At 39.7% G+C, this 26,463-nt stretch overlaps 1 protein-coding gene across 2 annotated transcripts; it reads left to right on the forward strand.

Moving 5' to 3' along the window:
- Positions 1-7,206: 7,206 nt before the first annotated feature.
- Positions 7,207-16,076, forward strand: LOC116445492 (sterile alpha motif domain-containing protein 9-like). Of its 2 annotated transcripts, XM_032112117.1 has the most exons (3): positions 7,208-7,357; positions 7,542-7,642; positions 9,792-16,076. In XM_032112117.1, the coding sequence occupies exon 3, from the start codon at positions 9,793-9,795 to the stop codon at positions 14,554-14,556; it is 4,764 nt and encodes a 1,587-aa protein (XP_031968008.1). In that variant the 5' UTR covers positions 7,208-7,357; positions 7,542-7,642; position 9,792; the 3' UTR covers positions 14,557-16,076. The 2 variants fall into 2 exon arrangements, with proteins under 2 accessions (XP_031968017.1, XP_031968008.1); XM_032112126.1 differs by lacking the exon at positions 7,542-7,642 and having other exon boundaries at positions 7,207-7,357.
- Positions 16,077-26,463: the final 10,387 nt, after the last annotated feature.

Consider the following 26,463-nt stretch of genomic DNA (forward strand, 5'->3'; position numbering starts at 1 on the left):
AAATATGAGATGGGGATAATGAGAAAGCAATGTGAAATGGGACAGGGGGAATTAAAAAAATCCTCTCTTGTTTTTTTCCCCCCATTCCTTTTGGTGGAGGCTTTTGCCGTTTCATTTGCCTGCTGATGAGGGTCAAGAACATCTTTCTTTGATGAAGTAAGGCTGTGGTGTGGACTTGAGATCAAAGGTAGGGCAGATAAGCCGTAATTCTGGGATTCTGAAGTGTAGGAACAGCAACAGAAGTCACAGCACCTTCAGGCACTTGTATCATATCACAAGGTGGTGTGTAGTACTTGGTCTTTCTTACTACACATCTTAAAAGCAATTTGTAAGTATACTGAAGAGTATCAGCTTTCACCACTGCTCATATGGGAATGCTCCATCTTGCACTTTGTTATGGCTTTGAAATATTAACCCCTTACAGGCCACCAGACTATATTCCACAGTCCTTTTAAGACTGCAGCAAAATCAAGGAGGCCAACAGTATCCTTGGCAGCATTAGGAGAAGCACTACCAGCAGGTTGAGGGAGGTGACCCTTCCCCTCAGCACTGCTGAAGCCACGCCAGGACTGCTGAGTCCAGTCAGTGCTAGGCTCTCCAGTACAAGACATGGACACACCAGAGCAATTCAGCAAAGACCCACAATGATGATGAGGATCATCTGACATACAGTGGTGAGTTGAGAGAGCTGGGACCTGAAGAAGAGATGCCTCAGGGAGATCTTACCAATGTTCATAATACATGAAAAACTTTTTATACTGTCGAGGTGGTCACAGACCAGAGAAGCTTTGGAGTCTTCATACTTGGAGACACTATAAACCCAACTGGATGCAGTCCCAGGCAACCTGCTGTAGTTGACCTTTGTACTAAAATTTGCACTGGACCATGCCATATAAGGAGACCAGCTGTGATGCAAAGCATAGAATTATGAGAGTAGTTCTTTTATTCATGCACAGGAGGTGTCCCATTCAAAGCAGTGCAGGCATTCAGGTGCATATTTCACTTACTGCTGATTAACAAACACACACTAATATTTACTAATCATAATAAAACTTTGCAAAGCAACTACATTTTGATGATGTCTTCATCCTCCTGCTTCTCTATTGATGAGATGCACCCAGAGTCAGTCTTGCTGTACTTACTTATCTATAGCGACAGACAGTGAGAGGGTTTCAAATACATGTTAGAGGGGCTAGAATGCTAGCATTATCTTGGTTGCCCAGGAGTATCTTTTATTCTTCGTGGACAGGTATTAAAATTCCAAGAAGCAAAGTCCTTATCTTGTGAACCAGGTTGTCCTTCTTACAATGAGCTGGGGTTCTTTAGTTTGCTTGCTTAAGCATGACTATTCAGTATCCAAGGTAAACTATACATATGGTTTAAAGAAAGTTAATACTATTTTATACTACAAAGATTAATTGGTATAATAGTTAGGGAATGAGATTTTCCTGAGACCCTGCTTTGAGCAGGAGTTGGACCAGATGATCTCTAGAGGTGCTTTCCAGCCTCAGTCACACTGATTCTGTGAGCTCAGGGAGGGAGATGATTAGTAGGTAGATCTCAGCAAAAATGACAGCAGCAGTTACAACACAGTGAGTTCATGTTAATGAAAAGGGAATGTATGCTTCCATTAAACACCTCCTTAAATATGCATGACCAGCTAAGCAAGATATGATGGCAAAATACAAACACAATACTGTGCATGTACCTCCATGCTTTACCTGTAGAAAGCTTAGCCTTGAAAAGGAGACACCTCATTGTTTTATGATCTCAGGTTAAAAGTTTTTAAAGTAGCTTTATTCTTTTTTATTACTTTTTGCTTTACTCAGACAAAATATAATTTTCTAAAATACAATATTTTCTATGGACTTTCTTCAGTGTTAGCACGATTCCTTTGGAAATCTGTCACCAGTGTGGTGCTATCAATGCATTTATATCGTACATCTTTCTGGGAGCTAGAGGGCAACAGCTTCCCACAGGACATGGCAGGAGTTTATGGGAACTATGCTTGGGACAGTGAGAAGGACAAAGGGAAAGGAGCTAATACTAGTAAACATTAACTTTCTGACAGATGTGCAAATTGATCATGTCCCATGTGACTTGTACATTTGAAGGGGGACTGTTTCCTCAATGCTGTGTCCTGTAAGAGGCTTCCTGATTAATAGAAGCTACTTTCTAGGTGGCTAAATGTCTGTATTGAGAATACTTTTGCATCCAGCCAAGGATGTTTTTTAATGCCATTATATTAGAACACATTAGTCAGTCATGATGTATTTTTGAGTATATTCTCTACTCACACACAAAAATGTACACACTTCAAAATGTTCATAAGCATCTTTTAAAAACAATGTGCAGTACCCAAAATTTATCACTGGCTGACAATATAAAAGTCCATGTCAGTTTGTACGGAAATGTTTTTCTCAACAAGTAGTTCTTTGTAAAAACTCCTGAATGTATGAAATGAGCCCAGTTCTTACAGAGGAGTCTAGCTCTGTCACTGCCTTTCTGTGGAAACCACAAGGCTTTTGTAGAAAGAGACGGAACTGTGGCAAAAGTTTCCAAACACATCACAGACAGATTTAAAGGGATCCCATTGTAGGCAATGAAACTGATGCAGCCTTGCAATGGAAAGTGACAGTTGTGCTGTGTCATTAAATATCGAGGAAAAAAAGCAAAGGATCATTTCTTGGTTAGAATCTGTGGTAAATATACAACAGACAAGGACCAAAGAAGACAAATAAAAGATTAGACATCTAAGGAGCCCATTCAAGTATAAATCTGTATCCCAGTTCAGTTAAACATGAAATGCAAATACCAGCATGTTGGAAATCCTGCTCCACCTAAAAAGATAATATGTATGTATCTCCTCAGGCTATGTGCTGTGTTCCAGGGCAAAGTCCAAAGTGCTGGTCACAGAGCATCTCATGACTCAGATACAATTAAATGTATGAATATTAGGGCAGGGCTTCTGAACTAGAGTACCTCATTACAATAGCATACCACAACCAAATATAACATATGTTCTTATTTAGGAAAGTACTGTCCAATGTCAACACTGATATCTTCATCAAGCTACAAATTTTATATTTCTTGTAGGGCTAAAAAGTAGCTTCTATATAACTTTTTTTCATCCTAATAATAATGGAATAAGGATGTCTTGAAAAGTCAAGACAAACGTTTATCTGGGAGAAAACAAAAATTGTGTTGGGCATCTTTCATATGTTTTCCTTAGAACTACACTTTCTTCTTTAACTTCAGCTTGCTGATTTTTGGTATGCTGATTTATCAAACCATATTAAAATCAAAACTTGACTTTCAATCACTTTTCAAGTCCTTTAAGTCCCTCATGCTTAGTCCCATCCACAAGTTGTATCTAAAAGTACAGAAAATTCCAAGTACCTTCGAATATTCAGGACCCCTTTCTAAACAGCAGGCTGGGACACTGAGAAAAGTAGATTCTATTTGAAATTCTTTTGAAGTGTGTCTGAAAAATACAGCCAAATGTGGAAAGCCTTTGAGAAGCAAAATAAATGAGGAAAAAAGTTTAGAATAAGCCTAAAAAATATTTTATCTTGGAGTAAAAAGATACAAAGAAAGATGAAGTCCTCCAGTATGTAGAAAGATTTATGCTAACAAAAGGAGCTGTGATCACTTTTTCTCTATCTTTAATAAGACATGGAAAAGGACTCCTTCCACTGGCATGGTCTGCTCCATGCTGGTAAGGAGCTCAAGCAGCCTCAGAGAAAGCTGACCAGATCTGACCTGTCCATAGACTAAGCTGACCTGTAACATTGCTGCAGTTCCTTGGACCAGCTTGTCCCACAGTCATCTAGTGCAAAGGAAGAGGCCAGAACTGGGGGAAGGAATGATTGTCACATCAGCCCATACAACACAGCTCAGGGAAACACAGTATGACACCATACAATCAGAAAACAGCTGCAATTTAAGAAAATGATACTAACACCCACAGACGGGCTCAACAGATAACAGGCCTGCAAAAATCAAAGGAGTACAGCTGCTCTTTGCCTGAGCACTGAGATCATGTAGATGCAGGCTAGTGCCTGTGGGATTCCCTGAGGCTGTGAGCTCATCAAAGTGCACAACCAAGAAAGGCTGGTGTGAGTCTCAATCTGAACATCAATTCTGCTGGCTGATAAATCGAAAACTACAGAGAAAGTATCCACACCAACCTGATTACTGCTCCTAGCAGGTTCTGCTGTCTCTGGACTGGTTTCTATTATCATTACAGTGCTTGCAGGACTCATTCCCAGGGAAAAGGATCATTTTCAGTTCATTGAACTTTTCCTATTTGGAAACTGAGTATTTAAGTTAAGGCCAGGGAATAGATCTTCCTGTGGGCAAGGCCAGTGGCAGCAGGCAAGAGAACATGAAGAATGCAATGCAGTGATCACTGTATTTGTATTTGTGCGTATTTCTGACTGCAATTGAAATTTCATTCTCATTTCCTTTCTTTAAAGAGAAGTCTTGGGAAGTGCAATCCTACATGGAAGAGTAACATGCAGGAAGTTTTGAGAGAGGATGATAGGCAAACAGGAAATTACGACAGACATGGACACAGAGTCACATCAGCATCAGGGAAATACAGACCTTTGTGACTAGTAAGACTTGTTAAAGAAAGGTTCATAGACTATTGCCAGAGTGGACACAGAAGTTATTTTCCTCTGAAGACAAAAAGCCCTGGAGGCCTCTCTGTGACCCCCACATTTAAGAAATAGAGCAGAGGCTGGAACTGATAAATATCAGTGAGTACCAGTTGGAGAGCAATGAGAAACAACATAATAGAAGATATGTAATAACTTAGGAAACAAAGTAAGGAAAAGAGGTTGGTTTTTAATTTTTTTTTTTTTTAAGGGAAGAAGAAGCAAGTTTTGTAAAAGATCAGGCAAACGTGGTGCTTTTTCACTAACGAGAAGAGCTCAAGGAGCTGACTGGATTATTTCGGGTGCCAATGCACAACATGATAGGAGGAATTATTAAGGTAACAGAAATACAGTGAGGTAATAATCATGAATTAGAGGTGTCAAAAGATAGAGTAAAGGCTGAAATCACAGAATAATATTGTACATGTAATGATTTGTCAAATATGACGAAATTAGAGGAAATAGCAGCAATAAAAATAACTCTGTAAATCTTTATAACTGGAAACTGGAGAACTGCTGGCAGTCAGATCTACAGATCACACTGGAAATAACTAGTGATCTCTAATTTCAGTGGGTAAAGAAATGCAGAAGGAACAGTAACATTACAGGAATTACTGATATACATTAGAGAACAAATTCTGTGAGTTGCAGTGGACAATAGGATTTCAATGGTGGGTTTCCACACCAGTCACTGAGAAACAAGACAGTATTTCTGATTCAGTTTTGCTGAATAATGAGATTACAGGGTAGACCTGATGCACAATAAGAATTTTTACTTTAATGAAGTCATTCCAGAAGAATTGATTTTATGCTAGAGAACCACATAAATAAACTCCATGCTTTAATGTCTGCAAATAGCATCTGAAGGAACAAAATTTGCGGGGAAGGGATGCTGCTGATGGCCAAATAAGCAAAACATACCATACCAAAACAGCAGACCTGGTTAACTGATTAATGGAAATAGCTAACATATACACAGATACAGATGAAAAAACTGCAGATATCCATGTGTAGCAACAATGATGTGGTTAATATCAGGATATATTGTCTGCACAACCTCCCAGCCAGCCACCTCAAATATGGGGTAGGCAACCTGGACACTGAGCAAGCCTCCCTAGCTGGCAGCAGAGCTGTCACCCTATGAACTGGGATGCAGATGGGGAAACTCAACAGTCCCTCTGGGACAACAGCTCGGTTTGGGCATCACTTGGATTCCTATAGATGAGAAGTAGCCAGCTGCCTCAGCAAGCACACTCAACTACAGAAAGAAAATCTGAATGATCTCCAGGGATGCAGGCTATGCCTCTGTAAACAAAGGCCCCTGCCAGAGAAAGCAGTCTCTCTCCCCCAAGCAAAAAGGGTGCAGCAGTGTTCACATACAAAGTGCTCAGGGTCAGCAGCATCTAAAGCAGATGCTGCATTTCAAGGTTCTTAGGGTTCTCTGAGTCCCACATGCTAAGTCAATGACAGTATTATTATTTCTTATAATTATTCATAGCAGAATGATTAGAATAATGACAGAGCTGTACCATATCCTGGGAAGGTGACATATCTGTTACATCAGATCAAGCATTGTTTGTCTCCTTTGGCCTTGACATGAGAACATACAGGATTGTTGAATGTACAGCCATACCATTCAATCTATTGAGGATGCATTCCAGACAAGTGCAGCAATTAGAGATTCAAGGTGTAAGAATTTTCCTAGTAAGAATCTGTGCAATAGCAGATGGGTGCGTGCCAGAACTTCAGAAACACCCATAGCTAAAGTACACAGGAAAGCATATAAGGATAGGAAGCAACAGTAGCATTAACAGCATCAACAACTGAAAGAGATGCTGGCTTGTCCACAGCTGGCTTTGTGGTGGCTGGAGATGCTCTTTGCTGTCTAAAATGTGCGGTGTTCTGATGACCTCACCCAATTTTTCTCAGAGCAGGTATCATTCTGATGGATTGTGGTGAGTTGACCTTGGCTGGCTGCCAGCTACCCATGCAGCCACCCTCCCATTCTGCCTTCTCAGCAGAATAGGGGAGAAAATAAGATGCTAAATCTCTGGGTCAAAAAAAAAAGACAGGGACATGACTTACCAGTTACCATTATGGACAAAATGGACCTGACTTGGGAAAAATTAATTTAATTAGTTGTCAAATAAAATAGAGTTGAATGGTGAAAAACAAGGTAAAAACCAAAAACATCTTCCTCCATCCTACTCCATTTTCCCAGCCTCAACTTCACTCCTTTCCCAACTCTCCTACCTCCTTCATCTGCCACCCCAAGCAGCCCAGTGGCATGGAGAATGGGGGGCTGTGGTCAGTTCATAACAGTTTGGTCAGTGCATAGCTGTTTCTCTCTGCATTTTATTAGCCAAGTATTACTCAGATGGTGTTTCCTAATTTCTCAAGTTTCTGGATAACAGCTCAAGACAGTGCTGTGTAAGTGTTTTTAAAAAGACATACCAGAATAGGATTCTGACCTTAATTTCCTAAGAGAACAATGATTTCCCAAACAGGAAGTTAGAAAGAAGCAGACCGGAAGCAACTTTGTTTGGAAAGAGAGGAAGTAATAGGAGCAGAAGGACCTCCCATACACCCTGCTCCTATATCCTCCCATTTCTCTGCAACACCCAGCTTGACTTGCCCAGTTGACAGCATTTAGACACAGTGTTGGAAGGGTGAAGGTCCATTTTGCCAAGGGAAAGGTAAGGAATAATAAATATTCTCTATCAGGCACTGTTCTTTGTCTCCTCTAGAGATGAATGTTTGCCACGGGGAAAACTGATCATACATCTATGAAAACTCTTTTCCTTCCTTCTCTTTCTGACTTTATGCTTATGTTAGAAGTTTACAAGGTGATTTTAAAGGGTTTTCTCTCCCATACTCTAGAAGAGCAGTTCAGCTGAATTTTAGCTGTTGGGCTTCCTGTTTGAAGAAAATATGTATGTTGAACAACTATAGGAAAAAGCCTGCAGAACAGAACAGTTACAGTAAGTACATGCATATTTACTTCTAGGATTAAAAGTTTTATGAAGATCTGATGGCTTATTTTGATACCATGTGTTTTGGTTGAGGTTTGCAGTTTGGGGTTTTAGGTTTCTTGGGACATAAATTTTATATATAAAATTGCCCATAATCTACTAAGATAAAGTCTTCCAAATCTGCTGAATGTCTGCACATGAAAAATTTTTGTTATGAGATTACAGTGAAATAATCCTAAAGAATATGACCTCAAAGAAACTATTCTGCAGATATTATGTGATACAGTTTTTCCATGTTGGAAAAAGGTCATCTTTCAACTATTTCATTTGGCCAGAATCATTAACCAGCACGTACCATGAAAGATACAAACACTGCATTATGTCTGTGGAATGAAAGTATCCTGTTCTCTCCAGCGCAGGAGAGATCTCATCAGGGGGATTCCAAACACTAAAACATGGAAAAACTGTTATAAGGACATAACAATGTTTGCTTTTATGTTAGGATTAAATTGTACCTCTATGAGAAGGTATGGATTGGGTGGGAATTCAAATCACTCTTTTACGTTGCTGGGTTTAAGTCTGTCTCCACGAAAAGCTTTAGTTTCAGTTTCTTTTCTCGGCTTTCAAATACCGTGGGTGGAGTTACCAGTGAATAGCAGCAGTTACTTCAGCCGCAGAATAAAAACATGGAGCTTCTTTCCCCCTGCACCCTCAATTTTTGACAATATGTGCTTACCACAGTAGAATTTTAAGGAACTAGAAACTAGTTTTTCTGAGCAAGAGCAAGACTCCATAAGCGAAAAAGCAACTGCAGTCTACCATAGCTCACAGCCCCACTTTTTTCTCTGCTCTCATCATTTGTTAATACAGGAGGCAGCTTGGCCAAAAGTAGGACAGCTGTTTTCCCCTACCAGGTATAAGAAATCTTTACTATTGCATCTCAATAAAGTTTACAGTTTAGGAAATCAAATAGTAATTTAAGGAAAGCATGTCACTAGAGTGGCCTAGATAACCAAGTGTACTTTCAGAAAACAAAGTTTTGCTGAAAAAATCTAAGAAGTCATTTGGTATAGGAGAAAGTTTCACGAAGGATGTCTGGACTTCAGGTGGCTCTCTTGAAAGCTGTTTCTTGCATAGGCGAAGTTACAGCATTTCAGGGAGTGGGTATCCAGAGCCAGCCCTACAGCTGCCAGCTCCAGCTGTAGGCATACCTGAAGCCCCTTTCTGTTCAAGTTACAAAGCATTAGATACTTTTCTTTGCAGAGTATCTTAACACATAACAACCAATAAACACCATACACAATACCTTTACATTTGCCTATAGCCTATCATAACTACTACCGTCACCACATTATAGTCATTATTATCCAATCACAAGAGTAAGTAAGTTACAATTTAAGCTTACAGTGGAAAATTCTCAGACCTTTCTTCTTCTTGCTACATCAACACTTCTTGTTTGCCTGCTATATCTCTCTTTTTGGTAAAGACATGTTTTCTATTTACTTATGCTCTTTTTGAGATTTATTTAGTTGGTGAAAAACATGTCTTTGTTTGTAGTCACATACCTTTGTCCTACTCTTAAAAATCTCCTTCCAACTTATCTCCAACCTTTGCCTTCTCAGTTACTCATCAATCACTGTTTCAGCAAAACATCTTTTATTCTATATCAAAACTTGCTTTCATTTCTATCTCATCCCCAGTTTCTACATTCAGAGATCTTTCTGCCAAGCCTACATACCTGTGAAACTTTCTTACCAAACTTTCATCCTCCCCAGCAATTTGGTTTCAGGAACACTGAGCTATGAACAGGAAAAGGTGCCTGACACCTAGGGGCAATTACTACTAATGCTACAACTATAGGTGGGTGCAATTCCATAAGCTTAAAATTCCAGAAGAATGAATATAATTCTCCCAGAGGAAATGAAAGGATAAAGCAAAATTAGATGCTATTAAGGGGAATTTTTTTCTCTTTCTTTAAATTTTCTGCAGAAGTCCATATTCACTGAGACCAATTAGAATGTAAGATGCTGTTCTTCCTGTCACATCCTAAAATGAAGAAATTAATGGTTAATAACAGCAAGGAAATATGTGTTAGTCAGCTATTAGGCAACTGTTTCACTCATTTGTTTAGTAATTTTGTGATTTTTTTCCCTTAAAGAATGGAAAAGGCAACCACTAAAAAAAATGAGGAATCATATTCGTATCAGCATATTGAACAGTGGACAAAAGAACAAGTCAAACAATGGGCAACTGAAGTAGCTAAGATTGACCAGGAACATGCAGAAATCCTGTTTCGCCAAGCTGTGACTGGCTTTGCTTTGAAGAGGATGACTAAAGCAGATCTTGTGGAAATGGGTATGCCTCATGGGCCTGCTTTTCAGATCACGTGCGTCCTGAAAGAGCTTGACATTCTAGGTAAGGGTTCAAACCAGGCTGTGGAACAAGAAGGCACTGAAGAGAGTTTTGATGGAGGAGGAAAAGATGGAGAAATGGCAAAGAAAGAGTGCAAGAAGAACTGTGAATCACTTAATTCCAGTATACTGAAGGATTCTAAGATGAAGCCCATAGAAGACACAAAAGCAAGCAAAGCTGGCAAAAAGAATGAAACAGATGAGCCACTGTCAAGCAGCCAGCAGCCAGCTGGAAAGATGTGTATGCCACATCCTTTTGATAATTTCAGTGATGGTAGTCGATATAAGCAGTATAATATTCTTAATGTCCCTGAAACAGGGGCATCCAATCTCATGGATCCAGCACACGAATTCAAATTATTTACCAACACTGAGAATGCACAGGAAGATGAAATCTTGATGAAATTTAGCAATGAAGCATTTCGATTTGCTGCAGCCTGCATGAACTCCCGCACAAATGGCACTATTCATTTTGGAGTACATGACAATCCACATGGGAAAATAGAAGGAATAAAAGTTACCAACAAAGAAGTATACATTAAGCATTTTAATATACACATCAAAAAGTACTTTAATGACCCCTACACCATCATTGCAGAATATTGCATTAGACCACCTAGATTTGTGGAAGTATTATTACAAAATGGAACTTCAGCAGATCTCTTTGTCATTGAAATAGATGTGGTTCCCCAACACTGCTTCTGTGATACAAAATATTTCTGCACCAACACATATGAATATAAGAGTAAGAGTTGGAAAAAAGCTTTTTTCATCCGGGATGGAGCTAGTTCCACAAATATTTACAATACAAAAGAATGCGAAAAATTTAAACGTTCCTTGACAACTTTAGCAGATCGTCGTAGAAGAGCAGAAGAAGAGCATAACTTTAAGCCAAAGAAGTCACCAAAGGAAGGACTAAAGCTAGTTAGTCTGCTCACGGGTAACAGGGACTCACTAGAGAACTCTTATTATAACTACTACATTTTGGTAACAAACAAGTGCCTCCCAAATCAAACTTCAGACTTAGACTTTTTACATGAAATAAAATGGTTTGCTGTGCTTGACTTTGATTCTGAATCAGAAATGAATGGTGTGTTTAAGACTTACCAAAAACATCGAAATGCCAAACTTTACTTCCCAGATTACTATGAACACATGGGGGGTTCCGTTTCTGAACAAGCTAAAAGGCTAAAACTACGTCAAGAGACCAACTGGATTTTATGCAATGGTGGATCAGACTTCAAAGGCAATAATGAGCTACCACTGGATTCAACTTTATGGCAACGAGACAGAGCTGCTGGTGTCAGAAAAATGATTTCCTTTCTTTCACACAAAGATGTAAAGCAGAATGAAAAGTTTTTAATAGTGTTTCTTTTGCTTTCCATAGTAGAAGATTCAGTAGATCCCCTTACTGAAACTTTTATGACATTTTACCAAGAATTAAAGGGACTACAAGATATGGTCTGCATTTGCATAGGTACAGGTACACACCAGCGATGGAAAGATCTTCTTCAAGCTAGAGGCATCCATGAGGAAGCACTCTCAAAGAAATGTATTTCTACTCTAACCCTGGAAATGGTAAATGGTACCATCATAAAACTAGCGTCAGACATGCAATCTTCTGAAAGACTTCTGCCCTCTGTTGATCATTCTACTGTTCGTCTTCTAAAGAGCAAAGAAGATTCCATGGCAGGATTAGAAATACTTTGTGAAAATGAATGCAAAGACACAGAAATAGAAAAGGATACAGATAGATTTCAAAATTTCCTGAAAGAGCGGGAAGAAGAATTTTATCGAGGTGGTAAAGTATCATGGTGGAATTTCTACTTTTCAGAAGAAAACTATACTTCAGATTTTATCAGAAGGGACAGTTATGAAAAGCTTGAAGGCCTAATCATGTCTTCATCTGACAGTGCTAATGACTCACCTGTAAAAATTATCAACATTTACCACCACCCAGGATGTGGTGGGACAACATTATCTATGCATATCCTTTGGAATTTACGGAAGCAATTCAGATGTGCTGTTCTGAAAAGTAAACCACATGATATTGGAACACAGGTGACAACTTTACTCACCTGTGGAGCAAATGACAACACAGGTTATTTACCAGTGTTACTTCTTGTGGATGATTTTGAAGAGCAAGAAAATGTCAATGTTCTGCAGAAAGAAATTCAGACAGCTATAACAGAAAAAGGCATTCGGTATGTAAAACCTTTAGTGGTAATTCTAAACTGTATGAGATCTCAAAATCCTGATGAAAGTTCGACCATCAATTTCTTGAACAGTGTTTCTTTAAAACAAATGCTTTCTGAAAAAGAGCAAAGGGCCTTTGACCAGAAACTAGAATATATTGAAAAGGTGCATTCAAATTCTGCCAATTTCTATTCATTTATGATTATGAAGAAAAACTTTGATCCACAGTATATAGAAAAAGTGGTAAAAAATACCTTGCATGACTTAGATACTGCCTCTAAACCAGCACAACTTGTTTGCTATCTAACTCTGTTAAACTCGTATTTAACAACATCTATGATTTCACTATCACTGTGCGAAGAATACTTAGGAATTAATTCTCGAGACACAGTCTGCAATAAAGATAAACTAATAGAAAAGATGGGAATTTGTTCCAATATCCTAATATCTGATCAGGCACATAAACACATGAGATACAAAGGTCTTCGTATCGTTCATCCGTTGATAGCATCTCACTGCCTAACAGAATTGAAACTAACCTATGGCTTGTCTAAAAGTGAAATTACATCAAAGCTGTTGAAAGAAGATTTATTGTTAAAGGAAGACAAACTTGTTCGTGATATACAAACCCTGCTGATTACTAGGCAGCGCAAAGAGCATGGTGATGAGTCTGACACATCATTTTCCCCCTTAATTGAAGCCATTCATAAGGAGGAAAAGCGTGGTGATGTGGAACATGTGTTAGAACAAGCATCTGCTAGATTTGAGCAAAATGTTTACATTTGCCAAGCCCTAGCAAGGTTCTACATTAAAGAAAGGAAATTTGACCTTGCATTGCACTGGGCCAAAGCAGCCAAAGAAAGAGCACAACACAATTCATACATATCAGACACACTAGGTCAAGTGTTTAAAGGTGAGCTAAGAGACTGGGTAGAGTGCAAAGAAAAGAGTGCAGCCCTGACAGCTGGGAAACTGGACAACCTGCTAGAGCTTGCTGAGAATGCTTCACAGGCTTTCCAAGAATCTCAGAGGCAAGCTGAAAATGCAGTCAATGAACAATATTTGCAGAATCAAAAACTTAAAAGGAAGTTTCAAGTGTACAATACTGCTGGCTATCAGGGAGAAATAGAAACTGGTCTTTATGTTATTGATGTCCTTTGGCATGTTCCTTTTTTCAGCAAAAAAGACTCACACTGTAGAAAAAGCATGACAAATTATCTGTCAGGAAATAGCGTTTTGAATGTAGAAAACTCCAGTGAAGACAGTGAAATGTTCAAGGTTCTTAGACGTTATTCCAGCTTTTTGTGTCATTTGCGATCAAGGTTGAAAAGGGCATTTGACTTTTTTGAAGACTACTTTGTGCTTTTCAAAACACAGACCAGAGAAAAAGAAATGGTAGAAGCAAAGTTGTATGGGAAGGTTCAAGAATGTTTTACCAAATACACAGAAATATTTTGTGATTTCAGTTTTGAACAACTGAAAAATAAACAGGACTCAGAGTGGTCCATTTCTCAGTATATAGAAGCATACAGGGATGCTGTGGAAGCTTCCAAAGCACACTCATTTTCCGGCATTTTGAATTACCTTCACAGAAACCACAGAAATGCTGACAGAGAAATAGAAGACATAGTAGGAGCATATGCAATTTTGTGTGAGAAGGATAAACAAGCAACTCAGAAAGACAAACAGAATTTGATTTTGGCAAATATTGTTCTTAACTGCATTAAACCTAAATCTGCCAAGTTACGTGGTCCTAAGGAGTTGAAGAGTCTGCTTCTAAGCATTCTGCAGGAAGTGAAACAAACGTGTGTAGAGCCTTTCTTCCTAGCCTCCTTGTTGTTCTGGCCCCAAAATAAAAAACAACTAAATGAAGATTCCGGGAAAATGCAAACTTTTGTTCAACGCTTAAGTGAGTCTTTCAAAGAGGTCTATGGAACTGTGCATCATTCAAGGCAGCCTCTGGCTCTTTTTTATCTGGCAAAAGGCAAAGGTTTGAACAGATTTGTTCACAAAGGAAAAATAGATCAGCTTTTTAGTTCACTTCCAGAACAGGAACTGAATTCCCTTTGGCAGAGTGGAAATATCTGGAAGAATCAGGCTGTTCAAGATCTTTTGCTTCTTTTGGTTGGAAAAGTTGAGGATAACCTTATCTACATAGACTGTGGTAGAAATGAAAACGTCAGGATACCAGTGCAACCTGTTCCCTCAGGCCTAGTGAAAAATGACCCAAACATAGAAAGAGTGTCTTTTTACCTTGCGTTTTCTGTTGCTGGTCTCCTGGCATACAACATACAAAGCCTGTCATTAAAACAATAAGTATTTCAGTTTCTTAGTCATAAGACTTTTTCAGTAAAAATTATCCTTTAACTAGTGTTTGGGTTGGGGTTTTTTGGCTTTTTTTTTTTTTTTTTTTTTTTGGTCAGTAATCACAAATCACAACCTCTCTGTTGTATTTCCTTCCTCACTATGTTAGTCTTCCAGTTCCATGCAGAATTATCTCTACTGTCATAACTGCTGTTCAGACAGTCAATCAAATGGAAGTGTTGGTGCAGTTAGTTCTGCAGACTGGTCACTATTGCTCAAAGTTCTTCAGTTGGTAACAACATGAAAAATCATAAGGGGAAGAAAAAGGGAATTCTGAATAAAATAATATTCTGGAAATGTTATTTTTAAATGCTATTACTTTTGAGAACCTTACTGCTTTGCTAACTTTTTTGCCGTTGCTTGCAGATGTCTCAACACGATTTTCATACTCTTGTATAAGTAATGTAAGAGCAAGGCATATATGTTAGAAACCACATATTATGTAACATTTCCTGATGTTCCATTTTATCTGTTGTTATTTTGGCACAAGGGTAATGTGAAAGGCCATTCAATTGCAAAGCAGTGGGATTTTTTCTGTTGTTTATGTACATGCTTGACTGTAATGCTTTTGTATATGAGACTGTATGAAGAGCCAAAACATACATCTTGTGGGAGGACAGAAGCTTTGGTCTCCAACTTACCCAGAGCATTTCTAAATATGTGATTATTAAAGATACCGCTACTTTCTGCTGTATTACAAAAACACCTACCATTTGGAATCTGATGTCCATATTAAGTAGATTTTATTCTGTTACAGTGGGTCTGTTTCTGCTCTATATAAAATTGATCCAGTTTGGTCATTCCTTTACTTACAAGTTTCATTAGTTTCTTCAGGTGATAGATTTCACATCAACTTTGATCTTTGCAAAAACCAGGAAATTTAAATGCTTAAATTGGCCATTGATTGCATTGCCTTCCTCATATGTATAAAACTGCCTGCTATGTTTAGACACAATTAACTTTAAAAAAAAAAAATTAAAATATATTGGTGTGAAGCACCAGAACCAAGAAGTTACTACTGCTACTTCTACTGTCTATGTGCATATGATTCATGAAAATCAGTGGAGTTCAATGCAATTAACTGCCTGAAAGAGGTCTGCAGGACAACTCTTTCTTCACCCCAAAAGTCTTCTTTGCTCTTCGGGAGCCAGACAAAAACAAGTGACATCTTGATAGACTCGTAAAAACAATTTGACAAATAGAATAAAGCAGCAGACCACTCTGCACTATTGCAATTGGCAATAAACTGTCAAACTCCCCAGGTCAAGACTGTTCTGCCTGCAAGATTTGTACATCTACTAATAACCCTTGGGATCTAGTACAGTATATTACATGCTAAACACTGCACTCTATACCTATCTTAGTTTACAGAACTAGAGATTTTATTATTTGTATACAGTAGTCTGCTTGTTATAAAATTGTATTTTTAGCAGTAGTCCAATAATAAATGCAGATGTTTGATAACAATCTTATTTGCCCAGTGTGGAACTCTATTTGATTATGTATCACAGAAAAAGACTGACAGAATTGCTTTTTACAAGAATTTCCTATTTTCCACTACTTTGTAAGACTTTTTTTTACACGGCTTGTGAATTGATCAATCTTTGTGTTTTGAAAACTAGGCTTTCCCACACAAAATATCTACCTCAGATGTGTTTTGTGTTAATTAAGGCCAAAAGCCTCAGTAGCCTCCAAATGTGAGGTCAAGGAAAAGAATATATTGTATTGCCTAAGTTAAACACCTCTACCAGCTTTTCCCAGCATGCTCAGGAATTTTTTTGGAGCATGTTCAAATAAGGCTTTACTCTGCTAGAAGGAAAAAGGTATAAGAGAGGGGAAATTTGTATGCACAGGCCTAATTTTGCCAAGTTGCAAGGCCTGAAAAGACTGCCAATCACATGTGGGCTAGGTGGGCATATGCAAACTTGGGATTTAACAGCAGAGTCTATACACAGGTGGCAACCCCAGAAGTTGCAGATCTGGGCTGTGATGGGCCAGCTGAGTGTGAAGAGCTCAGCCCCACACTGACAGTCCTGAGGCTAGAAACCTGGAGGAGACAACCTGATACAGCCTGGTTGTACAGGAGCCAAAGGCAGGTCTGCAGGAAGGAGGAGAGACAGGGAGGCCCAAGGAGCTGTGTGGTTTTCACAAACCACTGTGATGCTCTCTCAGCAGCTCCCTCCACTGTGCTGGAGGAGCAGTCAGGGTTCCCATCATGCTCAAGTAGCATTTGTGGACTGCAAACTCTTGCATAGGAACAGAGGCTGAGGAATCCTCTCTTGGAAGAGTGTATTTAGGGGGTGGAAGTTAAGAGTACTGAGGAACCTTCCCTGTCTAAAAAGAGCTAGAAGTGCACAACATGGAGTGGGCTTCACAACCAGTAACAGAAAGGGAAATTTTCACTAAGGAGAACTTAGGGAAACAGAATGGAGCATGGCTGGTAAGATTTAGGAGAGGAACTGTGGCAGGGTCTAGACTAGGCAAGAAGGGAAAAGAGCTGAGAAACAGGTACCAACAGGTGATGAAACAAGAGGCAGATATGGCGAGTTATGATGCTCAAGGGAAAGAAGCTAAATGGATCACAAGGGAAAAGGGAAAGAAAAAGGGAAGGGGGAAGGGAAGAGAAGGGAAGGGAAGGGAAGGAAAAAGGGAAGGGAAGGGAAGGAAAAAAGGAAGGGAAGGGAAGGGAAGGGAAGGGAAGGGAAGGGAAGGGAAGGGAAGGGAAGGGAAGGGAAGGGAAGGAAAAAGGGAAGGGAAGGGAAGGGAAGGAAAAAGGGAAGGGAAGGAAAAAGGGAAGGGAAGGGAAGGAAAAAGGGAAGGGAAGGAAAAAGGGAAGGGAAGGGAAGGAAAAAGGGAAGGGAAGGGAAGGAAAAAGGGAAGGGAAGGGAAGGGAAGGGAAGGGAAGGGAAGGGAAGGGAAGGGAAGGGAAGGGAAGGGAAGGGAAGGGAAGGGAAGGGAAGGGAAGGGAAGGAAAAAGGGAAGGAAAAAGGGAAGGAAAAAGGGAAGGAAAAAGGGAAGGGAATACTTCTTGGGCTGAATATTCTCTAGATTGTGGCCAGAGCAGGAACAGTAGGATTCATGAGGTAAGACAGAACAAGGAGATTTTCTAGAAAAGAAAAATAGAGGAGGATACAGTCTTCTAACAGATAAAGGGCTTCTGCAAAGGAGTGGATAAAAAGGAAGGTAGAAAAATATTCTACATGCCCAAGGTGGCCATGGAGTGAGAGTAAAAACATACCATAGGAAAGATTCAAGCTATACCACAATAATAGTTTTTTAGAAGTGTATCAGTAAAAGTGATAGACTGGTATATGCTGGATACTCCTAGGGAATAAAAGGACATCCCCTAGCTGTTCAACACCAGAGGATATTCTCTTAGAGGCAGAGATAAAAATTATGCCAAGAATGTGCCTATGAAAATGTGAGTAATTCAATGGGAAGAGCATGTCCTTTTTCTTCAGAAGCTCTTGTGATTACAGACTGTGACAGTCTTGTCACCAGAACCTCTATAAGTCCAGCTATCCACTTCAAGATTTGAGCATATCTCTGCAAAAGTATGAGATTTGAGTAAAGCATGTTAATCCTTTTATGGCTATTTCTTTATAATGACTATCTACACAATAGGAAAAACTGTCTTTTCCTAAATTTTAGGTGGGTAGCCACATGCACCACATGTGTTACCTGGTAATGCCTGAACTGAAACCTTAGGTCTGTCATTTAGTCTCCATGGGATATAAGGGAAGCAATTTTATGCCAGTATTTCTATCTGTGAAATGAAACATATTAATACTTACTCATACTACAGATGTAAGAATAACTTACTTGGTATTTTTATGTTAAAATAACATAGGACTGCTGCTGCCTAGTCCTCCCCTCACCTCTGCCTGGTGCAATGAGTAGTGTTTCTAGCTCTCACACTTCACTCTCCTATTTCAAACCAAAATTGCGTGGCCCAAGTTTGTCTGCAGAACAAGTGTACTTCTGCTTATTTATGGGTTCTCGGGGCTTTTTCTCACACAAATGTGTACGGGACGTAAAAGATTTGGGGCTGAAATAAACTAATACATCCATGGAACGAGAAAATAAGGCAGGAGGGATTTTATCAAAAATGAGCGCTGGGTTTATCTCACGGGCAGTGATGCATGGCAGCAGCGACGGAGACGATTCACACACTTGACCCGCACGGGCGCTGCGTGAGAGGCGACCCCGGCGCTCCCGGGCCGCGCTTCCACAGCCGCAGCCGCGAAACCCGGGATGCCGAGCTGCCGGCGCGGCCCGGCAGGGGGCGCTGCTGCTCCGCGCCATGGCGGGGCCGCGGCAGCGGGGCGGGGACAGCGGGGCGCGGCGGTCATCGCAGCCTGTGCGAAGAAATACCAGGGACAAGAGTCGCGGGCTGGACTCAAGGCTTACACCCTTGCAGAGATGTGCTCCGAGTGTACGCCTGAAGGGGTGGTGGTGGCGAGACTGTCACAGTCTGTAGTCACAATGGCCTCTGGAAAGACACGCTCCTGCCACGTGCTTTGGTCGCTGCAGCAAGAGACCCCCTCGCCCTGCGTGAGGCAGATACGGAGAACGCCATCCCCACGGATGAGGTGGGGAAATCGCTCCAGAGCTGCACAAGGACAACCGCGAGCGAAATCCATCCTGGGCGGGACAGGGCCTTCCCGACTGCATCGCGAACCCATGTGAGAGGAATTAGCGGTGGTACCGAGAGGGGACTGGGCGTGGACCTGTGTGAGGGTGTCATCTGTGCCAGGGCCGTGGCAAATGTCCCTCTCCATCGCTGCCACTGTTTGGGCAGATGCTGAGCAGGAGGACTAGAGACCGACTGGGCTGCAATAAGTGACATGGACTTTGTCTAAACACAAACACCCGTGTTGGGAAGTTTCACACGGGCCCGACCCACGTGTCAAGTGTGGCAAGGGTTAATGCATCCTGAGCGATGAGAGTGGCTGGGCTCAGCTGGAGAGACTTACCTTGTCCGAAGAGAATGAGGAGAGCCAGCACACCACAAGGAGTTCTCACTCGGCTGATTCAGGCTAGAAGCACAACCCCCCTTTCAGTGAAAGGAGTGTTGGCTGTGACAAATACATATTGCTTATTTGAGGAGTCTGCTGCAGAAATCTTCTTCTGGTTTCCCTTTGGCTATTGGAACCACAAATCTTCACTTTATGTAACCTGTCACAAGATGACTTCTGACTTCCTCTTTGTAGGCCCTTGCTTGTTCCTCACTGTTGCTTAAAAGCTCAGAATGAAATCCATTCCCTTTCCTACTCAGCAGTTGTGTTCCCTGAGAGCATCTTAGGGCTCCACCACTTCTGGCTGAGTAAACTGGAGCACCAGCTTCAGTGCAGCTATGGTCATGTTGGGAGAGGTTTGGCTTCACAGCATGTGGAAGACTAAAGGAGAAAATTGCAATAGCAAAGAATATAGAAACATTTATGAATTAATAATGGTAATAAGAAGAAGTGAGGAAGAAGGGAAAAAAGGAGACCTGGTTTTGTGCTAACTTCCACTGTCTTCAATGATAACTCCTGTGTGTAAGTCTTGTAACTAAGGGAAATGAGTAAAGAATACAAACTGACTGGTTTCTTACAAGCAGTCAAGATGGATCCAGTTTATGCACATGATGGAATGTGTGTGCTCCAATGAAACAAAACCTAGGAAGAGTTACAAAGCATACCTCAGACATGAGTTACCACCTCATGATAGACTGCCCAATGGACTGCACAGAACAGAAACAAGAAAAAACAGCTGAGATCCTTTGTAAAACTCCTATTTGCATCAATGTATAGATTTCAAGATAGTGATGATGATCATTTGTGAGTTACATGTTAGTATATGGACCTGCTCTCCCAAAAGGCCACGTAGAAGGCAAAGATAGAGCAGGAATGAGAGTCTTGTTAAAAGGAGAAACAAAATGGTGTTTTAAAGTCCTATCTAGCAAAGCTGTTTATAACTAGTCTTTCAAGTAGGGTTTTTATATTATAACAACTAATCTTTATAGTTAAATTTCTTCAGTCTGCACTTCCCCTGAAAAGGCCAGCAGCAAAAGAAACTAAGGATAATAGCAAAGAGAAATCATCTTTCTTGAGAGCAAGCTGAACTGTCAGATACTTAGGGTCTACAGTGTGCTGATAAGATATACTGTTGTGTGAACTTTCCCTCCCAGAGCCATCCATCTCTATTATCACAGCCTGGAGATGGTTCTGTGTCAACTTTGCATCTGCATCAGTAACTCATTCTGTTCAGCCATCTGTTCCACAGACATCAAACTGTTAAGAAGCCCCAGTACAGCACAATCCAGTCCAGTAACACAGAAACAGAAAAGAAAAGATCTCATTACCATTTGAATTCAGGGGCTCTCCTGTGATACACATACAATATTTTTTTATATTGACATGAACATGGTAATTTGGTGAGTAAATTCCCAGTTATAACAAAGAGATTAAAATCAAACACTTAATATGCAATAGCTTTATTCAGAGGCAAAATAGTTATTGAGTTAAACTAGGATTTAAGGTAGTTGTTTCTCATTTTGCAGACTTTAACAGAGTTAAGAAAACATTCATGTTAACTAGGTGACTATTACATATTGCCCATTTTAACTTCTCAAGATTTCACCACTAATTTGTAGTCAAAATGAAATAGGCATTTAAAAGCTAAGGTCTCCAAAGAAAATTATGACAGTAGATTGTTGACAGTGCAATTTGAGATTTCGTGTTTTGTTTCTATTTATTCAAGTCCATATATGATTGAAACTTAGGATTTTTTTTATTTTGATTTGCTATGTTGTCTTTAGAAATTAGTATGTCCCAAGAGCTTGTAAAGTTATGTCTGCCTAATTCCGTGGCTTTTGATATTTTTTTCCTAGGCTTTTTAGCAGTATAGAGCTAGGATAATTAAAGGCCAGAGAGCTGGATTCCATTCTGGCCTATAAATCTTCAACAGAACTGGTGCTGGAGTTTCAATAACAAAATCATTATTGTGAATGATTACTGAGCCAGAGAAAACCATTGATTGACATTCAGATTCTTAACTGAATTTGCAGATGTTGCAAAGTGAGATTTGGTGGGAGGTCTGTGAGTCATTGAGACAGGATCTCAGTCTCACAGTTTTAGAGAGCTCTCCTTCAGAGACACACTGCACTCCAGCATTGCTTTTGGGTTTGGGGAGACAGGGACTGAAGAGCTGTGCAGGAGCAACGTGCTCAAGCCTTGTTCAAAGGAACATGAATGCTGTGTTTAAAACAGTAATCCCTTTTGCTAATTAACATGTGATCTGATTGGTAAATTAGCCTCTATGAAGTTTTTGCTACCACAGCTCAAGTATTTTGAGAACCTAAGGGCTTTTATTTTTAAAAGGAACTCTTCCAGGAGAGGGGCAAAGATTCCTCTTATACATTGACCCCGTTTTACTCTTCACAACTTATGAAATGTATTCATCTGTTGTGACATGGTCTCCACTGAAGAGCTGGATATACAGCCTGATACAACTTGGGACTGTGCAGCACGCATGCCATTAGATATACTATACTCTTGGCCATGTGTTAGATTCTATTATGTTCTAAAGATTTAATACAACCTTTTTGTTTTTACACGACACTCTGATCTAGGCACATATTTTTAGTGCACAGAGCCTGTCTTTGGAGCTGAAACTTGCTCAGCCTTGTGATACATCTCTCATTTCAGCTCTATCTTTGTTTTATATATCTCTCCCTACACTGTCTCTGGGGAAGAAATACACCAGACTTGTGTCCCCCAACAGAGCTGTGGTCTCTAAGGAAACTCCTGCATTAATTAAGGAACGGTATAATGGGTATGGTTTTGTTTTGTTAACCAGTGCCCCAAGGAGCATCGTTTCACTTACATGAGTATTTTACGCCCTCCCCCCACTAGCAAATATCAGCATATTTCTGTTAGCTGTTCTGTGCGTATGTTCAAAACAATACTTATGAGATAAAATTTTGTCTTCTGAAATAGCAAGCAAATTGGCACATGAATTTAATTTCTGTAGTAACTTGGCACTGTCTTCTCTGGTTACTGGTTGTTGGCCTCCCCCTCAAAATGTTCTAGTATTGAAGCCAACACCCATGGCCACACACTGGGTGTGCTTGGCAGCTGCAGGGCCCAGATGCCAACCACTGGAATGCATTTTACGTACCAGTGTCTCTCCCTGTGGCTTGGTTTCCTGGCCAGCCTTTAGCAAAGTCTCTTCTCTGGACTCATCTGGCTCCAGTGCCTGCTGCTCTTGCAGCTGTGGAACTGAAGCAAAAGCAATTTACAGAAGATCTGTCTCACCGTTCCAGGAGCCGCTTGCCTGCACCATCTCCCAGCAAGATACATACACTGAGTCCTTTTAGCATGTGAAAGGAAGATGTCCCACTTGCCTGTATTTGTTGTGGAGGACCAAGTGTATGGAATGACAGGGGTCTGACAGGACAGAGCACCCTGGTAAACCTGACAGACATTACTGAAAGCTACTTTTTAATGTCTCAAAATTTCTCTATCAAATGTCTGTTTCATGTTTCTTCTAGCTAAAGCCCCTGGAAAGTACAGTATTGGCTCAGCATCAGGTATTTTGCACATACGATTTGCATCACTTTCTCCAGCTATTAGTGGTGATCTAGGCATGGATTTATTTCTACTGTTCAACAAGATAGGAGGGAGGAAGGGAGGGAGGGAGGAAGGAAATGAAGGAAAGGAAGGGAAGGAAGGAAGGAAAGGAAGGGAAGGAAAGGGAGGGAGGGAGGGAGGAGACAGATCCACCTGGCAAGCAAGAGTAAACTGTCTTGTTGTCTGGATATATTTAACAAGTGTCAGAGAAGATTATCTTTCCACAGAAGATCAGTTAGTGTAGTAAAAATTAAAAATACAGCTTATTTCCGTAAGTTATTTACTGAGTAGCATTTTGTAGAATAATTTTTAATGGTTTATATTTTGTAGTATTTCCAATCTTAATGCTTTCTTTATTTCTAATCTTAATGTAGCATTCCACTGTGGTTTCTCTGTTGCCATCTAGGCTTCCACACTTGCCTGGAAAGCTGGCAGCTCACTAAAGACATGCCAAGCCGAACACTGGAGGTGTGTATTGCTACACACCCACAATACAGAAATTGCCTTAGCTGGATTACATACCTCTGATTGCACTAGAGAAACACACAGCTTCTGCTAAGAAGCTGCAGTAAGAAAATGTGGATTTATCAAATACAGAAACACTCACTAAGCTGATACTGAATTTCAACCATTGACTGAGTTACTTTTAAGTATCTACAACACGACAGAAATTAATTTTACACCCCTAATTTGCACATGCTTTGGTGTGTACAAGGGTAAATTCATTGAAGGATAATCTCAGCTCCCCAGGTTGTATTTAAGAATGGCTGTAACATGAAAAAGTGGACAATTAGTTTACCATCTCATCCATTTAAGAACAATTATGTTGACAATAGAAGAACATCACATCTAGTACATACACTTTTGCACCATGTGTGCACACACAGAATTTAAAAGGTGTACAAGATATTACTATGTGCTCATCTGGGAGCTGTCCTTTAGGGAAAAAGAATTACTGTATGTTATATTCTTGAAATAATATTGTTCAAAAATATAACCAATTATTATGAAACTGATTATTTTCTGCCTTAGCAGGGATACAACTATGTCTTGTAACCATATTTACTTCGGTGTGGTATTTCCTGTTGCCATTGGTGCCACTGGGAGCACCATTATTTACTGGTGTTGTAAGCCAGCTTTGTGCAGATTTGTCAGCATACTTTTTTTCAGTGGCTTTTTAAAAAAAATAACATTAAAATATAAAAAGTGGTTAGGAATCGCTATGATTTTATTCTGAGTTTCTCTCCTGATGGAGAAAAAGAAAGTCTTATAATTTAGTACAAGCATTGGTAAAAGAGGGAAAAGGTGCAGTAAAATGACAAGAGGCTGGTGAAAACTTCAGGAGGAAATAAGAAAAAGTAGAAATATGACAACATAGAAAATTCAGTGTAGGTGTAGGTAAGCCAAGAAAATCAAACTACTTGTGCAGGTTGATATGCTGTAAATCTGCTGAGAAAACCTGTATATTATTACAAACCAAAAAAAGATCCACTCCAATTTTAACACTAATTGAAAAGCAAGCAAAATATTAAGTCACTCTAAGAAAAGCAGTGGGAATAATTTTGGGGCAATTTAGTTTAGGCAGAAGGGATATCAGAAGAGAAGGTGAAGTACAGAACATGATGGTGTATAGAAAGTAAATTAGGCATCTATGTTTTGCTTCTTATATTCCAAGGAGTATATCCAGTCAAATCAGTAATAAAGAATGAGTATCAGTGAGTGATGTTTTCTATATAGTGAATATCTGAAGCATGCTACTGGAATACCTGCTGAGCCAGAAAGCCTTGCAGTATTTTTTGTAAAATGGTTCAAGTGTTTATTTACTTCATATAGATGTTTTCTATGAGTTCAAGCAGGACAAAATCTGTGAGATGTATCCACCTTTGTAAGAAACACAGAAGCTAGTTATGGGGCATATTAGTCAGAAAGGTCTGTTATGACACAGCTCTCAGTCAACAGTGTTCTCCTTCTGTAGAATTTGATTTTCACTATATTTAAGTACATTGCCAATATTGTGAACCTGTTTATCAAGATTTACATTACACGCTTTCTCTTCATTTAAATGCCTGTGAAAGAAAAATATAGATCTATGTGAACATAAGCTTCTTTTCACCAGGTAAAAATGAGCTCAATATAAAATTACTGGGGGGGCATTATGTCTGCTTGAAGCTTGTGCCAATTGGTTAGCCAATCATTTCCCTTTAAACAAGAAGGATAAAATAAATAAAAATCTGAGCAAAACAGTGAATAATCTCAGGGAACTTTTTTTAACTACTCCCCAGTGACAGACGAGTGAAACCTTTTGTTATATAAGCTTGTTGTGGTTCAACAGTCACAGGTTCCCTCTCATTTTGGTATTTCAGCTTTTTTTTGAGCCCAGTTGCATCTTCACATGCACAGAGGTATTTGACACATGGTCCAGTACTTTAAGCAGCAGGAGGAAAATCTAGAACTTATAGAGATGTTATACATGTTACAGAGAAAGGAAAGACTAAATAACAGGCATATTCTCTTGATTTGTGATATTAAGAGAGCTCAACTCAAAAGCAGACCTACGTAATATTTTAAACATAAACCTCTGTGGAACTGATACTCATGTTTCAGTGAGTAGTACCCTGACATCATGCCACGAGTGAGTTAGAAAACAGTTTCCTTGCTGATGAGAGCCACTGTAATGTTCATAATGACATTTTCTGAGTGGCATATAAAATGGAAGCCTAGCCTTAGATAGCAATCTAAATAATAAAATATTTCAACCAGTTCAAAAGAGCTGATCTTCACTTACAGTAGTATCTTAACACTTCCTTGCTTACAGTGTAAGCATCGTTTTCAGTAATGTGAAGCAGTCTTTCCATTCACACATTTGAAAGAATAAAACAAAATCCCACTAGCATGAAATGGTAGAATGAAGACTTCAGGGTCTCCTTGCACTAGTTTTACTTCTGTGGAAGTGCATTACTTCAGTGGAAGCAATCCTGGATTCATGCAAGTTTTCCTCCTCTGAATTAAGAAGACTAGAAAAAACAGGCAGTGCACTTCAACAATATACAGTAAAAATCAAAGTAGATATATCTCTTTCTCATCTCTATTTTCCATACAAATTATTGAGGCATACAGGACTGGTCATAATTTGTAGGTAAAATGAACATCCTTGTTTCTTCCAAATGAACATGAAGGATCCTAGGTGACCTTCTATTACAGTAAAATTTTCTCATGATCCCCAGACAAATTCTCCTTGCCTAGT

Source organism: Corvus moneduloides, chromosome 1 (genome assembly GCF_009650955.1).
Source record: "Corvus moneduloides isolate bCorMon1 chromosome 1, bCorMon1.pri, whole genome shotgun sequence".
In the NCBI taxonomy this organism is placed as follows: Eukaryota; Metazoa; Chordata; class Aves; order Passeriformes; family Corvidae; genus Corvus; species Corvus moneduloides.